Source organism: Gambusia affinis, linkage group LG15 (assembly GCF_019740435.1).
Source record: "Gambusia affinis linkage group LG15, SWU_Gaff_1.0, whole genome shotgun sequence".
NCBI classification, from domain to species: domain Eukaryota; kingdom Metazoa; phylum Chordata; class Actinopteri; order Cyprinodontiformes; family Poeciliidae; genus Gambusia; species Gambusia affinis.
This window is the reverse complement of record NC_057882.1, coordinates 20,405,493-20,422,451: the sequence shown is the minus strand read 5'-3', so window position 1 is coordinate 20,422,451 and position 16,959 is coordinate 20,405,493. Positions and strand designations below refer to the sequence as shown.

Here is a 16,959-nt window from a genome sequence, read left to right as displayed (position 1 = left end):
TATTGGTGTTGATCAACTGAGTTTTAATAAAATATACAAATAAACTTGACTTGACTTAGCAACCTTTAATGTGCTTGATTTTTCAGTAAACTAACCTAACCAGAACTGAGGGTGAGAACAAAGAACTGATATCTAAATGAATGAACTGCAGAAGGAAATATTAAAAACATCCAATTTGGCCGATTGTAACCAGGATCATAGCAAAGAAGAACAGCAAAGGTTGTGTTTGACCAGATCAGATAAATACAAATGTTGCTGTTCCCTTACAGATTTCCACATGCATGCTGGCTAAATGACTGCTGGCACAGTTAGAGAAAGGGTTTTTTACTAACCTTGTGGTTTCTCTAATGTCAAGTTCAGCTGGAGAGGCTCTGATTTGACCACAAATATACCTCTTTTAGGACAGCTTGTGTGCTTCTTTAACGGCACGCCCCAACCAAATGCAATCAGCATGATCTTACTTAAGACACATATTGCCATTAATATGCCCAAAGAGACAATAAAACCTTTACTAAGAAAGAAAAAGAGATGGATTGGGTCAATCTATTTAAAAACTAAAAGGTGAGACAAGAATATACATGGTGATAATAACAGGGAAATGTCATGGCTGAAATCCTGCACAAATAATCTTCATGTATCACACTCCTCTCCTTTCCATTCTTCTGTGATCATCAGGCTCTGATATCTCCCCGTCAGGAGCAGCAGGTTGATTAATCCAGTGTGCTGAAGCAGAACCAGGCAGTGTATTGATTGGCACAGTGACCTTTTATCTGCCACGGTTCCACACATGTGGGGGGTTGCCTGTCTTAAAAGGCTTGGGCTCAGCAGCAGGAGACATTGCTAAAGACAGGAGTGCCACTGTGAACAAATGACATTCATAGCTTTCAGACACTGTAGTCTCAGCATTGTGAACCACCCCCTTCAGAGTGCCTCCTCTAACCATTGCTAAGATGATAATCAATATAAATTGCTTTCTTTGAGGTAGCACCAACTGTTCTTTTGAAAACAAATGCATTTGTTTTGGCTGATAAACAATAATGCTGGCAAATTGTTTGTATAAAACATATTCAAGACAATATAAAATGCTTGAAACTGTTACTATAGATGCAGATTTTTTTTTTGTATCGCTGTGAAATTTTAAGTTGAGGTTCTGTAAACAGAATATAACTAACATCTTGTCAGCAATACAAGAATATGACTGCTGGCATACATTGTCTTCTCTTACCAAAAAGAGCAGATTCACATACAGTATAGTATTGGATCTAAACATGTAAGTCTTAAGAGGGACAATCATTTAAGGGCATGGTTAGAAGTATGTAACACAGATTCCAAAAGAGCACTATAAATGACAAAAAAGTCTTTCAATATGAATAAATTAAAAAAATCAATCAATGCTGCACCACAGCACAATTGTTAGCACTGTTTCCTCACAGCAACAATTGAAGCTTGAATATCAGCCAGGGGCTTTTCACCCTGTGCGTGCATAAGTTTTCTTACAGTCCAAAAACATGACCTTTAGGATAATTAGTCTCTCAGAAAATTACCCTTATAAATGAAATGAATGTGTTTGTCCTGCATGAATTGACAATCTGTCCTGGTTTAACCCCATCTTTCACTTAATGACTTTTGGAGCTGTAGACAATGGATAAAGGAGGGAAATGTTGCTGCCAATAATCTCTGTTTCCCCTGTAAATAATCCTTGGATTGTGAGTAAATAACTGTCTTATAGAAACATGACAATAGTAAAGGTTCATAAAGCAGTTCTTGCAGATACAAATATTTTTTAGATGAGAAATTTTGAGACATTAAAACGTGCTTCATTCCATCCCTTTAGCTAAACTGTTGGATTTTGAAATATTTTTGCTGAGATGACAGGTAATTGAAAAGTGAAAAGAGACAATGAGGATCTGCAGTTTGTGCGTCAGTATTGGAGGTTGAAGATCTATACTTGAAATGTTCGAAGAAGACAGTCGATCCTTCTCTAGTGGAGACGAGGAAAGACAATGAGGAGCATGTGAAGTAGATAGCTATAAGGGGGAATAAAGAAACAGACTGGGGAAAGACATCTGCAGAAGGAGTGGCAACCACATGAAGCCATGAGATCCAGATGGGAGAGGAAAGGGGTAGGCAAATAGGATTATCTCAATAATATAAATCGATAAATCAGAGAAGACAAAAAGCCGTGCAGTGCAACTTATGGGAAAGATAAAAACCAAACGCAAAAAATGTGAGGGCTGTTTAACTCAGAAAACTTGACATTGATCAAGTTAAAAAAAACTTGCGTTGGTTTTAAAACTAAACCATTCAAACAGACACAAAAACACACAGGGAATAAAGGTTGATCAGGGAAATTAGTTTATTATTATTACAGTAGACACCAGGCCGATCAGCATGACAAGGTAGCATTATCTGTTAACAAAACAAAAATGGAGGGAGAGACAGAGGAAATGGCTGCCCTCCAACTACTGGTTTATTGTCCCTTGCCTTCACTCTATTCTGGGACTGTCTATGTGGCACAAAGCTGCACTTGTGGCATTGTTTCCACCTGATTCAAACCTCATGTTGAGCCTTTTAATTTTACTAGCTACACAGTTTATGTGCCTGTTTTCATTTTCATTCTTTTTAGATTCTCCAGTCCCACATTTAATCCTCAATATAGTTAATGGAGGGAGATCGTTTAATAGAATAGACTTTGGATTTTCAATCTCAGTTGAAAGAGATTGAAAATCCCTAGAAATCCTGGAAAAATTAACTTAATGCCATCTGATGATGGCATTAAGTTAATTTGGAGCAGCTTCCTGGCATAACAACACCTCTATTCATATAAAAGCTATTCCATTCAAAACTTCACTTCAGTCACACCAGTCACTTAAATTTGGTGCAATATTATTACGAATTATCTTCCCATGTAGAGAATCGAGATAAAGAGAGGGGTCTGTTAGCCATTCTCTGGATCAACATCACAGAAAGGGCCAATGGTGATGTGGTGCAGATGATTGCAGTGCTGATTCAGCTGTGTTTGGAAACCAAAAACCAATGAGACCCTCATTCCCCCATCCTCCTCTTAAAACCATATTCCGTCAACTCTCTCTTTAATCCCCATCGACCCCTTTGCACGCCACACTGACACAAGCCACCCTGACTGTGTTCGCCAGAGATCCCTATCCCTGGGAAAACCCATGAAAACGATCATCACCACTCACCACACCTCTATCTCTGATTCAAGTCGAGACCATATGTTCGGTGCCTCAGAAGGTCCCGTTGTTAACCTCAAGTGGTGAACTTCATTCAAACTCTGTGTTACCTTCTAATCACAATCTGGACTCAAACCTCAAAACCTGAGAATGAAAATCAAATAACTCCACATTACAATAAGATGTCATTAAGCTTTCCATGACTGAAGCTAGAGCCAGAAGATCCAACAGGAAATTGCACTCAATTTCAGGGGGATGTTTCACTTTTACAATATTCACAGCGCTGGCAGATTTTTTTCCCCCTTTGTGGCACATTTTTTCAGATTGATCTAGCTGTCCCACCTTTTAACAAATCTAAGTAGTTAGATGTGGCTTGTTATTCTTACACACAACTACATTAAAAACTGTTAACAGGTCAAATTAAAAGCCAAACTAAGTATTATTCCTGTGATGCATCATGTGTGGCTAAAATCTGATTTTATGTGGCATCTCCAGTGCTGACTAATGTGAAGGAGTTGTATTGCATTCAGGCCACATCATTCATCTTTTGTGGTTCCCACAATAACCAACCCAAGCAGAAAACAAGTAGCTATACAGCCTTATGGCTTGAGTACAACATTTATTTTGCTCATTTATCATCCATACAACACACATACTTTAATACTTACGTTTTGTCATGGAAGAAAAGCCTCACAGACGTTGAAGGCCATGATAACATGTGACAAAGGGATTTTTCAAATGAGAAGCACTTTCACCAACTGAGTTAGTATTGCTATATGGGTGGACAAAGACTGACACCTAGTGGCTCATATAAAAACTCACCCAGAAAAAGCTAACTGAATGAGAATAAAAAGAACAAGACGAGCAAAGGTCTACATAAAAAGTTTAATTAAATGCCTGAAAGTTTTACACAAAAAGAGGAATTCTAAAGTTCATTGATGGGTGTGGAAATTTTATGATTTTAAAATTAAAATAATAGTGAAGAAAATGTTATTTGTATTTCCAATATAGAGAAGTTTTATTGAAATTAGGTTTTAATTGCAATATCACATAAAATTTTTAAAATGCAAAGTTGCATAGGAGGGCACAAGGCCTAAACAGTAGTTTTATAATCTCATACGCACAGTGTTGGGTGTAGCATTTTTTTAAATGTTTTTCTTTCAAGCAACTTTTTTGTAAACTTTCAAGAAAGTTGCTTATTGTCAGTATCTTGTAAGCTTTCAGGAAATCTTGTCAGAAAACCTTCTTTAAAGCTGTTTTAAACAGACTCAACTTCAAATGTGTCTGGCAACAGCTGAGATTCTGCCAAAAAGAGAAAAATTGACAAACACAAAAATAGTTTAGCTCTGATTGGTTCTTCTGGACATTTTTAAAGAGATACAGTAAACAAATTTTTCATATGCTCATTTTATTAAGACATCTTAAGTAATATAAAGTGTATTTTGATACAAAAAATTTAATTTTATCAATGAAACTTTGATCCACAAAAAGCGGCATTAGAATGTCTACCTTTTGGTAATATTTGAACTCGAAGGGTAGTCCTGTGGCATTGATTCTCTTCTTCTTGTGAACCTGGATTTGTCTCTGTAAGCTAAACCTTATTTCTACAGATTTTATTCCATGTTGAAAAGATTACAAAGCACACAGTACTAATATAGGTTTTAACTTCTACACCAGGAGTATTTATTTCTGAACTGACCTACATTTTAGCTCCCTAGTAACAGTTTTCCATTTCCAGTCACTGTCTACCAGGGGGAAAAAAATTGCTAGTTCCTATTGCCAGTTAGTGGATCTGAATTAGCGGTGTTCTTTCTCACTGCTAATTAAGATGTAAAGTGCTCACCTAAAGACCAAGTTGTCTTTAGAAAAACATAAAATGCATTCTCTGCCTCATTAAATTTTTCACTTCCCAATACATACTAATTTATCAACATAAATACATGTTAAAAATTCCAGGGTTTGTTTCCCTTTTAATTCTGTCTTCCCTAGTGTCATTTTTTAAATATTACTTACTTTTATATTTTTCATAATTTTACACATAAGAAAACAACAAAAAGACAAAGTAACACATCAAGTAAAAAAATTGCGCAAATATTTTTGAAAAGAAACATACTTTTACATGTTTCACATAGGGTGACAGTGGGTCAGGGATAAAGGTTGGAACCCCACTCTATTGCTCACTTTATCCTTGGGCAAGGCACTTCACCTGCCCTGAAGTGGACTCCACTTTGGAGTCCACTGGACCTGACTACATAAAGTGCTACACAAGTCCAGTCCATTTACACAATATGAATTTAAAAAACAGCAAAAATTAGTCAAACTGCCTGGCCCTTTACTGGTTTAAATAAAACAATGAATAATACCATTTTAACCCAAGACTGTCAAATTAATACATTCTGCAACAAAGCATTTTGACATTAGTTAACAGGGAAGATTTTTGGCAAGAATATTTTTTGTGTCCTGAGTGCTGTATTTTCTGGGCTATACCCTCAAAAGTTGTTTTTTAAAAACTGGAAATGTACATATATAACCCTCACAGGGCTATATGCTGCTGGTATCTCCACCGCTCTCGGTTTTCCTTAATTAATCTGCTATTAAGGACGCAGCCCTGCGTCTCCAACGCCAAACCATGGATTCATTCAGGCTGAGCTTACGTGCAGCTGTAATCGACCGGTACTACCAGATCAATAGCCTTCAACTTAAAAGCAGCATCATATAAACTTCTTCGTGTGGTTTCCATGATGAGGGGGTATGAGTTTGAAAACATTTCTCCGTCGTGCCTTCTGCTAGAATGTGCTTGTTCTAAATGAAAATCAACGCTTTCTTCTTTGATTTTCAATTTTGACTTCTATTCATTCACTTCCTGCTGAAGCTCCCCGTGGTGGTTGAAGAAAAATCCACAGAAAAGCTGCACCTGGCTATAAGCCGCATGGTTCAAAAAGCGTGGGGAAAAAAGTAGCAGCTTATAGTCTGAAAAAATCGGTATTTGTAAAAAGTCAACGAATGTGATCAATTCAGTTCCTTCAAACTGTATGAAAATTAGGCGGCTTTAGAACTTTGGTGAAAAGTGTCCAAAAAAACAGCTAACAGTTAAAAGGTGTAAAATAAAAGGTGGAATTATTAAACAATTAATTACACTATATATGAATTAATTAAAAGTTTTAAAAACCTTCATACATCTCAAATGATGCAGCACACATAATTCCCCTGAAAATGCTCACTTTCTCCTTCTTAAATATATTTTTGTCATTAGATGACATTTCTAATTCAGTGGGATTTACCATGAAAAATAAAACTGATGCTGAGCAACAACGTTCCTGCAAAAAGAAGAAGCACTGCATCAAAACTTATTTAACAACAAAAAATGAAACTTTCCTGGTGTATCAACCCAGAAAACTAAAGTTACTGACATACTTAAAAGGTAAATACGTTAACAATGTCCAGCTGAGGTGTTATCAGAAGAGCTTAGAAGAGGACTGGTGTCGTTCTCCTTCTCAGCCTGGCCGTCCTCCTCAGTGGTTCCATCTTCTGACTTTATGGGTTCAGTGGTAACATCCACTCCGATAAAAGCCACTGCACTAAATTGTTCAGAAATGGGAACACATGTGGACAGGAAATAGACGTTATCAATTCCAGCTGAAAAAGGACCCAACCTTATCTCTTCTGTCATGCATTTCCATTAATCGTGTTTTGGGAGTTTACAGACACATGTCAATAAGTTAATTTTTAAGCTAAAATGATTTTCAATTTCATTAAAGAGTTCACAATCTGTGTGCACTTGTAGTTAGCAAGCAACAACAGAATATCTGGGTAGGGCTTTGTTAATTTAAAACTGATCACTGTGCAAAGAAAGCAGCACAGCATGTGATAGACATGTAGGCAGTAAGGGGGGTTATGTTTCACGCTACTGCTCCTACATTGACTAAGCAGTATCACTTTGTCTTCTCAGTTTAACTACTGTCAGCAAAATATTTGTTAGTTCAACAGGACAGAGAGCTTCAGTGTTCATGGCACAGCCTATAACCCTTTGAAAAGTATTTTATACCCCTTGAATTCTGTCTGATAGACAAACAGAAAAAAGTGAGTGGTTGTGAAGTGGAAGAAAGATGACACAGCATTTCCCAATTCTTTTTTACTAATAAAAATCTGTAAACTGTGGTGTACGTATACATTTAGGCTACTTGAATCAGAAGAACCGTTTACTGCGATTCAAACTGCAACCTTTCTTACATCCAGAGAAAAACATTTTTACCTATTCCTCAATAAAAAATACCTGAAGGTCTATCTGACTGGATGTAGAGAACCTGCAAACATATTTCCAAGTATTGCTAAAAATTTTCAATTAGATTTTGGTCTGAACTTTAATTGGACTATTTCAACACATGACTATGCTTTGATCAAAGCATGGTGCTGGAAGGAGACAATTTTTCAGTCAGTCTCATGTAGTCTTTGACTGGATGTTTCTGTGATTGTCCAATATGTATCTCTACCCATCAACTCTGACCAGCTTCCCTGGATCTGCTGAATAACAGGATCCCCACAGCATGATGCTGGCTCAGACATGTTTCACATGGGATGGAAGGATCAAGGTAATGTGCAATATTAATCCTCCAATTACAGTATTCTGCATAAAGGCTTAATTTTGGTCTCATTTCCTCCTTTTTTCACATTTTTGGTGTTTCCCCACATGACTTGTAGTAAACCTTAAAGGGAACATTTTATGGATTTCTTTGAAGAATTACTTTCTTTTTGCCACTTTGAATTGAAAGATTTGTTAAATGCCCTAGTAATATTTTTCCTCTCAACTTCTCCAACCTGAGCTGTAGTATAATATGCAAATCAACATCTTCTAGGTTTAAAAGTGATTTCACATCTTAGAAAGCTACGCAAGTTGTCTGATATGGTTATTAATTCTTAGGACAATGGTTAGAAAGTTATGCTTGAAATAAGAAACTGTGCCTTCCTACTTTTTGATTCTGAACATTTCTCTTTTCTACAGATATTTGGTTCCTTCCTCAGACTCAAACAGTCTGAGGAAGGATTCACTAACTGAGAGTGTCTATAATCAGAACTGTGACTATAATAATAATAATAATAATAATAATAATAATAATAATAATAATAATAATAATAATAATAATAATAATAATAATAATAATAATAATAATAATAATAATAATAATAATAATAATAATAATAATAATAATAATAATAATAATAATAATAATAATAATAATAATAATAATAATAATAATAGAGGAAGTGGGTTGCAGTCTAAGAGAGAAATTCAAATGGATGGCCTTTTGACCAAGTTGGAGCAACAACTCTTAGCCAACATTGCTGAGCTCATGCATTTTAATATTGTTGTTGGATGCATCTTTGAGTATAGCTTTTCTTCTAAAAAGAATACCAGTCTGTGTTTGAACAAATCAGCCAGCGAAGAGACAACTTCTTTCCCCAGGATGTGTCTCTAATAAAAACATTTTATAGGAAGGTGGGGAGCCGTTGCAAGAAAAGAGCCACAAAGAGCCCTATGTGTAGGGGACACACAATATATGTGGAACACATTACACCAAAAAGTAACTTTTTGGCCTGCATAAAAATCTGTATGTGTGAACAAAAACTAATGCTCCACATTACCAAGCTTGTACTATCCCTGTGGTGAAATATTGGAGTGGTGACATCATAATGTGGTGATGCCTTTTCATCAGCAACTGTTTCTTAATACTTTAAACCATGTCCTCAAAGAGTTAGGAACAATTTTGTATAGCATTGTGTTAGTATAAACTTGTCAAATAAAAATTTTGCTCTTCTTTCTAGATTTATTTTACTGTTTGATTTGATTTTATTTGTGTCTATTTCATGAATTTCTTTTCATTTAGGAAATAAACAGCTGCTACATGTAAGAGTCAAACAAAAGGCTGATATGACAGTTTACTGTTGTGGTGTAAAAACTAGGAAAATTAACTTACACAACCGCAGATAAAGGAATGGCACAGAGTCCCGCAGCTAAGAGGAAGGCAAAACCAGGATACCACCCCACCGTGGCAGCATAGATACTATTGAAGACTGCAGATCCAACGTTGTTAAATAAACTCTCCAGAAAGGAAAGATAAGCAAAAAGGGCTCCTGACAAAACAAAAAAAAGGGATTCAGTGAAGTATAACAGAGACAACTAAAGTCAAAATGTTATGTTTTTTCGAGTCCTTTCACTTCTAGGATGAACAGAAACTTTAAGTGCTTCGTTTTCCAAGTGTATGTTGAAATGTTAAGGACAGGACACACACCAGTGGACTATGACTCTTTAAACACAGACATGCATCCATGGTGTGTATCCAAAAGCACACTTGCCTTGCTCAGACTTGGAGACGATCTTTGACATTACCGAGCGGAGAACAGGGAAAGGCATTATGGACAGCAGCATGGGGATCCTTGCTGCAATAAAAAGAAAACAAACAAGAAAATTAAATAAGAAATTTTATGAAAGCTTTTGTGCTACTGCAAACACACATAATCAGTGACGGAAATTAAGGTTTCAGAGCTATATTGAGTTTCAGCGTTCATGTCTTTCATAATAAACCCCTGGCAGTACTACATCTAAAGCAAACAAAGGAGAGATAAGAAAATAAGCAAAGCAGAGATAAGATGTCATAATTACAAATAAAGCAATAACAATAAAGCTTACAAAAAACAATAAAGCTTACAATTCAGTCTTCTAATAAAAGATCCTGCAAACTCAGTAGATTCTGAACACCTTACAGGCCAATAAACTTACTGTCAATCTGTAACCAGAGAGAATAGTCTGTAGTATTTTTGGTAAGAATCTTTATTTTTTAAGTGCTGTTTTTATCTTGTTCAGTAATTTAAAAGCTATTTTAGATAAATATGTCATAAAATGAAACAGAAAACATAAATTACAAGGCCTGAAATGTGACAAGTATGATTACTGTGTTTGCTCTCGGCGTTCATACAGTGAACAGAATATATATATACACACACACACATATATATATATATATATATATATATATATATATATATATATATATATATATATATATATAGATAGATAGATAGATAGATAGATAGATAGATAGATAGATAGATAGATAGATAGATAGATAGATAGATAGATAGATAGATAGATAGATAGATAGATAGATAGATAGATCAAAAATATTATATTGCACTATTATATGATCAATGCAGTAAGATATGGTTATAAGAATTAATTTCTTTTATATGTCTAAAAGACAAAAATTAAATTCCATGTACATCTTAATAAGTTTAAACATTATCAAAAAGTTTATTTCTGCAGCTTAATTGAAAAATGTAATTCATATACTATCTACATTCCTCAGACAAAAATGCACAATATATTTCAAGTGTTTACATCTGTCAATTTCAAGGATTAAGGCTTTCAGATAATGAATTCAGTTTTTTAGAGTATTAGATTATGATTATTCAAACCAATAATGGAAATAATTTATATTCCGACTTTAAACTCAGAATTCTGTCTTTAATCTCAGAATTCTTTTTTTTTTCGGTGTCCCTGATCCTCTTCCGTAATGTTCGACTTATTGAAATAAATTACACAATTTTTTTTTTATTAATATTCAAATTCTTGGGGTCACATTTTTGTCTAGTTCAAGTAATGATTTAGCAGAGATTAATAACTTTAATTATGACTCGGCAGCTTTAACTCACCTAAAAACATCAGAACTGTGGTCTTTGCAAACGCCACCATGATCAATCCTGACAGCACAGACAGGATCCCCAATGCAACAATCAGCATCTGCGGGACTCCACAGTATGTGAATGCCGACACTCCCAAGAAACTGGTGAGGAACACCGTGGTGGACATTGCTGAGCCATAGCCAATCAGAATCTCAGTCCAGCACAGTGGCTCGTTTAGCTCGTACAGTGTCACCAAGGAGATGCCTCCAATGTAGGTGAAGATGAAGCTGGTGAAGATGATCATCAGGAGGGCTAAGACTACTTTACACTTGTAGCTTGCTCTTGCAAAGATCTGGCAGAGCCCAAAGATCAACTGTCTCAACCCAGGCCGCTGGGGAGACCCGTCTATATCACTGCCATCAGCGGGAGTCTTTCTTACAGTCTCCTCCAGGATAAAAACTGCATAGACTAGGATCAAACACTGGCACAGGGCTGAAGTTAAGAAAGGCCAGTTAAAGCCTGCAGCTCTCAGGAAGTAACCTGTAGATATCGCAGCCACTCCAGACAACAGTCCAATCATCATATCCACTCCAGCCATTCGCAGCGTCTTCTGCCGGTCGTCTTGGCACAAGTCCGCTATGTAGGCAAAACAGCCTCCCAGGAAAGTGCCAATACCCCCAAACAGAGAGCTAAGGAAGGAAGAGCCGATGAGAAGGTAGATGTTGAGCTCAAAGAAGGACACAGTCAGGAAGGTGCTGGTATATATCAGCATGCCGATCAGAGGCATAATGATGGTGGTCTTGCGTCCGCCCCGGTCGCTATAGGCCACCAGCACAAGAGTCACGATCAAAGATGGGATTGTGGAGAGGAGCTCCGAGTAAAGGGAGAAAAGAGACGCCTGCTTCTGCACCTCCTGGAAAAGTAGACACAGGAAATTTAGGTTAGAATAAAATCAATTACTGCTTAGATGCATACACCGAATGTTCTAGTGTCGCCTCATTACCCCAATTATCCCAGCTGCTTTTCCTTGGTCCTTCAAAACAACAATTTTGCTGTTGCTTGTTGTTGTTTTATTTTAAGTAAAGAACTTGTTTCCTTTACCCTATCTTAAAAGTACTCCAAAAATTTTATGATTGATTGATTGATTGACACAGGTTCACAGCAATATTTACAAATAATTAGTGGGTCTATCTGCTCTTGTAGCAAGTCTACAGTCAGCTTTATAGTAGACATGCTGCATGCTGCTTTTTAAAACTGTAGTTTTTAACACCTAAAAAGAGCAACGAGAAGGGCTCTTTTAGTTTTAAACCACTACAGTCAATGTTTTCGACAACCAGACATTTCTAAACAGATCAATTTGGCTTTTTTGTATACGAGGGTCTTTTTTCAGCCAGATATCTGGCAATTTCCAGAAACAAGTGAAGCAATGATCTTTAATCTATGCTCCAAAGAACTAGGGGAAAAAAACTGCTGCCTCTGACACTTTAATTTGAGTTTTAAACCAAATGGCAGTATAACACAAAAATGTTAGAGGGTTTGAAATCTTTCAAAACTGTTGTCTAATGCCTCTAAAACCAGTTATAAGGATGACAGAGATTATGAGAACAAGTGAGGTTTTTCTCAAGAAAAAGCAAGAGGAACAAAGCTCTACTGCTATGCTGGTGGCATGGTGACAGCTGTACTTTCAGACAAAAACAGATTATTCTTGTGTGAGTGTGTTTCACTTCCTGCTTTTATTTTTAAATATTCCGATAGCATGACAATACTGGTCCATGAATGCATGCTTTTTTTAATCTGCTTAAATTCTAATTGTTTTGGTACATTGAACACCTCAAGCTGTTATTGGATCAGAAATGATTTGAGATTATGTTGTTAGTTCAGGGTGTTGAAGTCAAGTTCAAAAGGTTAAGCTTGAGTCACATGTCTGCTTTGAATATCAATTAAGTGTATTCACCAAATTAGCATTTTAAAGTATTTCACAACAAATATACTACTGTAAGGAATAAACAATGTTGCTCAGGTGCAACAACAAAATACCCCTTTAACTTTGAAATATTAAAACTATGAACTTCAACATAATTATAAATTATGCAACTTCTCAAACTAGTTAATTGTGGGGTGTGAAATTAAAAGTGGTATACGAATGCTCACCACATTATCGGATTTTCATCTATAAAAAAAATAAATGAATAATAATCATTTTTTTTTAAAACCTGGCAAAAACTCTGTGTGAATTGTGAAAATGTTCCAGGGATGAAAACCCTTCAGCAAAGCTCATATCTATTGGTCATTAAGTGTTGACCAGTTTTTATGGACTAATAAACATAACAACCAGCTAGAATTACAGAATAATACTGATTATTCACAATATATAGTTTTCATGAACATGTTAAAAGACATCCGTACAGAGGTAGAGGGAATTATATTTGGGACTGATATTTATTTACATAAAATAACAGCACATTATCAAAAGTTAAATATTAGATAATCAATAAACATATCCTCTCCTTCCTGTGGAAAAAACCCATTATTCTCAGCTTTGTTTGGATAATGAGAAAATGAACTAAGGTTTATTCCAAATAAGATTATTTGAAATGACACCAGGTTGCAACCTTCCATTATGAACGAACCTTATGGAAGTCAGTCTGGTTGCTGCTGCTGTTCCTTGGAGCACATCTGGAGGTATTGTCTGAGATGGGATAGGGAGTGTTGGTCAGCTGCTGCCAGAGCCTCCTGTACACATACTGCTGGACCAGCGGGTAGATGAGAAAACTGCTAAAAGCATACAGAGCCACCACCGGCTCCACCAGGTAAAGGCGCTTCATAATGAGGAGGAATAAAATAAAGTTTCTGAAAAATGCAGGATAAGAACATTAGATATTTAGAGATGCATACACATAAACCAGGAGCTGAGACTGGTCTTTAAAAGTATTATTCATTTGTTTTCAGAAGAATATTCATATTCAATAAAAAGACAGCATGCAAACTAACCAGCAGAATTTAATCTTTAAGTGTATTTGCGTCAATGACATCATAAGAGGCATATGAAATTGAAATTACATGATTTAGAACTGATTTTCTTTTTCCATATGGAGGTGATGCAAAAATCAGAATTTCTTCATTTTATAGGTGTTTTCAAATATGTTTAGCTCTTCGCTTTCTGGCTACAGGTGGCGATTTCTTTTCTTACTCCTTTCAGGTTTTGATTAGAACGGAATGTCCATTGTTAGTTTAAGAAAGAAGTTGTGACTGTGGGTCTTTTTCTTTGCTTTCGTTGAATGTTTCCAAATTTCCCTGAAATGTATGGGTTCCATAATTCCATTAAAAAAACACAATTAATTTACTAAATTTAACAAGCTTTACGCTTTTCATAAAGCATCCTATGCAAAGTGCATAAGAACTTTGTGCACTTTGTGATGTCACCAAAAACACGGACAACTTGTTTTTGTAGATTTTATCTCAATTACATATCAACTAAAAAGTAAAACACATCTAAAAATTTACCCTCATGTCTTCTGTAGGTGAAAAACTGCAGAGAGCTTGATTGATTCTACATAAAAGTCTGGCTATAGCTTTAAAACATAACACTGATCCATAGTTAGTCATCAAATAGCAAACTAATTTTCTCACTAATGCACTGGGTAACAGAAAAACCGCAATTTGCTGCTTTAAAACTGCGAATCAACAAAACAAATTCACACAGCTTATACATGTATATAACATAATATTTACTTTTGTCTGCGCGCATTACTATCGTTATGCTATCATCTAAGGGACATATTATGATCTAACATTGTTTGTCAGTTAGGAAGATAACACATAATTTAACAACCATAAGATAGTTTAACATTAGCAGATGCTGAAGGTGAAATGGGCTAATTCGATAACACACTTTTAGGAGACATGGCAAAGCCTTATTGTATAGTATTTATATTAATCAGAACATTTTGCACAAACAGTGTAGTATCAATACCTACCTTCTTAAACAGCCAATTCAGTCATGTTATTACTCGATATTCACTTCCAAAACTAATGTGTTTACGAATAGGCTGGAGCTCTTGTTATATACGCCAGCGCGCAGGGTTATGAAAGCCGGCTGTCCCGCCTATGGTCAAATCTGATTGCTAGAAAAAACTGCAAACCTTCTCTAATTGGATGCGAGTAACTGTCTATTATGTTTAAATGCGGACGAGTTCATATTTCCTGTTTCTTTCTACGTATTAATTATAGTTTATATCTGTGCGTGTACAGTTGTTATCATTAACGTTTACTGGGTTTTAAAGGCAAGTACTTCACATTTTGTTGCAATAAAGGCACTTCCGTCATATATGGTTTTAGCAGTATTACGGTAACGTGAGGCAGGGTGTGCTTTACTTTACGTCCGAATGTACCACTCCGCCAACACACCGGGAAGGATTTTGTTGTGACAGCGGTGCAGCGACCCGGTGGGGAGACGGTAAGACGGGCTACTTAGTACATTTATTCTGTATATTTTAAATTAAGCCAGATAGTTACTACATAAAACCTACATTTAAGAATGTATGCAAGCGTGTGTGTTTTACATGAGCGGGACAAGATAAGAAATGCTATAGTAGCTAGTAGTTAATCATCCCAGGACGCGCAGGTAGTGCCACCATCAAAATAATGAAACCTAGCGAATCATAGCCGTCTCTGTGATTTTATCTGGCTAAGTTGGCTAACATTGCCAGCTAGCGTTAGGCGTGTGAAGGATAACAAATACTTTCTTCACATACGAGTATTCTCCTGCTTCGTTTGATGGTTTTACATTGCATAAAAATGTAGCATTGTGTGCTAGCTGGTAGGTTAGCGGTTGCTTCGTATGCTGCTGCTGCGTTTTGAAGTCGTGACTATCAGACGGGGAAGATGATCTGCCACTTCCCCGGCCTTTAACTTTCACCGCCTCCCTCTATTACTGTTACCCTGCAGCGAGTCTGTTAAAAATAAATATTAGTTTGTCATCTCTGTCGGCCAGTGTCCTCACTGATCGCCGCCAATACGGATGACTTTGCAGCCTAACTTTCCTTCTTGTTCCTGTAATTGTTTGGCAAGTTTCCCTTATATGGAGTTTAAGGGAAACGTTTCGAAATACAATAAACTGTTACTGTTTTATTGTCTATACGGTAGCCTTAGATTTTAAGAGACCAATGGTGGGATTATCGATCCTTTCTGTAGCAAGCTATAAACAACTAGAAATTGGTGTTAAAATGTAAATTTACTCATAACTTTCTACTTGCTGTCTTTGGTACAATGGATAAGCAAGATAATAGTATTATGTAAAGCATTTGTTGTGTTTTGGTTTTCTTCTGTTCAGGCTTGCCATCCTCTTGAGATGGAAGACTACTGTTCTGCTCATCCATGTGCAGTGGCCTTCATTGTCTCAGTCTTTAAAAGATTTATTTTCCTATTCAGAATCAGAGTAAAAAAGTGATAAGATTGGAGTTGCTAAGATATTATTCAAATCTCCAACTTTATGTTGTGCAGGCAGCATTATGGTCTTATCGGTTTCAAATGGCTATCTGATGTCCTTTAGCTTTGGATCACAGTGCCACGGTCCAGCTGAGCAGTGATTGGCACAACCTGGAACAAATCCACCAATTTTCATAAATGTAAAAATTGAACTCCAGCATTTGATCATACATATCTGCATTACTTTCTCAGTGTTGTTCCTGACCTTGTCTGTTCCTTTATGATGGTAGTCCATCTACCTTCTGATGGCTGTTTCCTGCAGAATAACAGACCCTGACACACAGCTTAAATCACAAGCTTAAATCAGCTGGTTCTCTGAACATGACAATCTTTCACAGATGCCAGATCTCGATCCAGTGGATCAATTTTAGGAAACATTGTAATGGAAGAATTGCATCACAGATGTGCAGCTGAAACATCTGCTGCATTTTGCGTTGCTATCATGCCAATATGACCCAAAATCTCCATGTGTCTCTGACACTTTGCTGAATTAAGGCAGTTTTGAACCTCAAAGTGTGTCCAGCTTGGTGCTAGATAGGTATGGCAGTGGGTATATTTATGTATTTAGAGATGCACCATTTAACTGAATTGAGATCAACCA

The 16,959-nt window shown here is 36.3% G+C and overlaps 2 protein-coding genes across 11 annotated transcripts in view; one reads left to right on the top strand and one right to left on the bottom strand.

Annotated features, from left to right (window-relative positions):
- Window positions 1–2,377: 2,377 nt before the first annotated feature.
- Window positions 2,378–14,957, bottom strand: slc46a3 (solute carrier family 46 member 3). Of its 2 annotated transcripts, XM_044139978.1 has the most exons (7): window positions 14,849–14,957; window positions 13,502–13,721; window positions 10,902–11,784; window positions 9,546–9,629; window positions 9,167–9,323; window positions 6,609–6,772; window positions 2,378–6,511 (listed from the first exon to the last, which is right to left on the bottom strand). In XM_044139978.1, exons 2-6 carry the CDS (start codon window positions 13,694–13,696, stop codon window positions 6,625–6,627), a joined length of 1,467 nt encoding a protein of 488 aa, XP_043995913.1. In that variant the 5' UTR covers window positions 13,697–13,721; window positions 14,849–14,957; the 3' UTR covers window positions 2,378–6,511; window positions 6,609–6,624. The 2 variants fall into 2 exon arrangements, with proteins under 2 accessions (XP_043995913.1, XP_043995912.1); XM_044139977.1 differs by having other exon boundaries at window positions 2,378–6,772.
- A 289-nt stretch (window positions 14,958–15,246) lies between these two features.
- synj1 (synaptojanin 1) overlaps window positions 15,247–16,959 on the top strand; it is a 31,202-nt gene continuing 29,489 nt past the window's right edge. For 7 of the 9 annotated variants that reach the window (XM_044139968.1, XM_044139969.1, XM_044139972.1 and 4 more), the window contains exon 1: window positions 15,247–15,327. The gene's annotated coding sequence lies outside the window, so the exon portion shown is untranslated. The remainder of the gene's footprint in view (window positions 15,328–16,959) is intronic. The other 2 variants (XM_044139973.1, XM_044139974.1) reach the window with 1 other exon arrangement.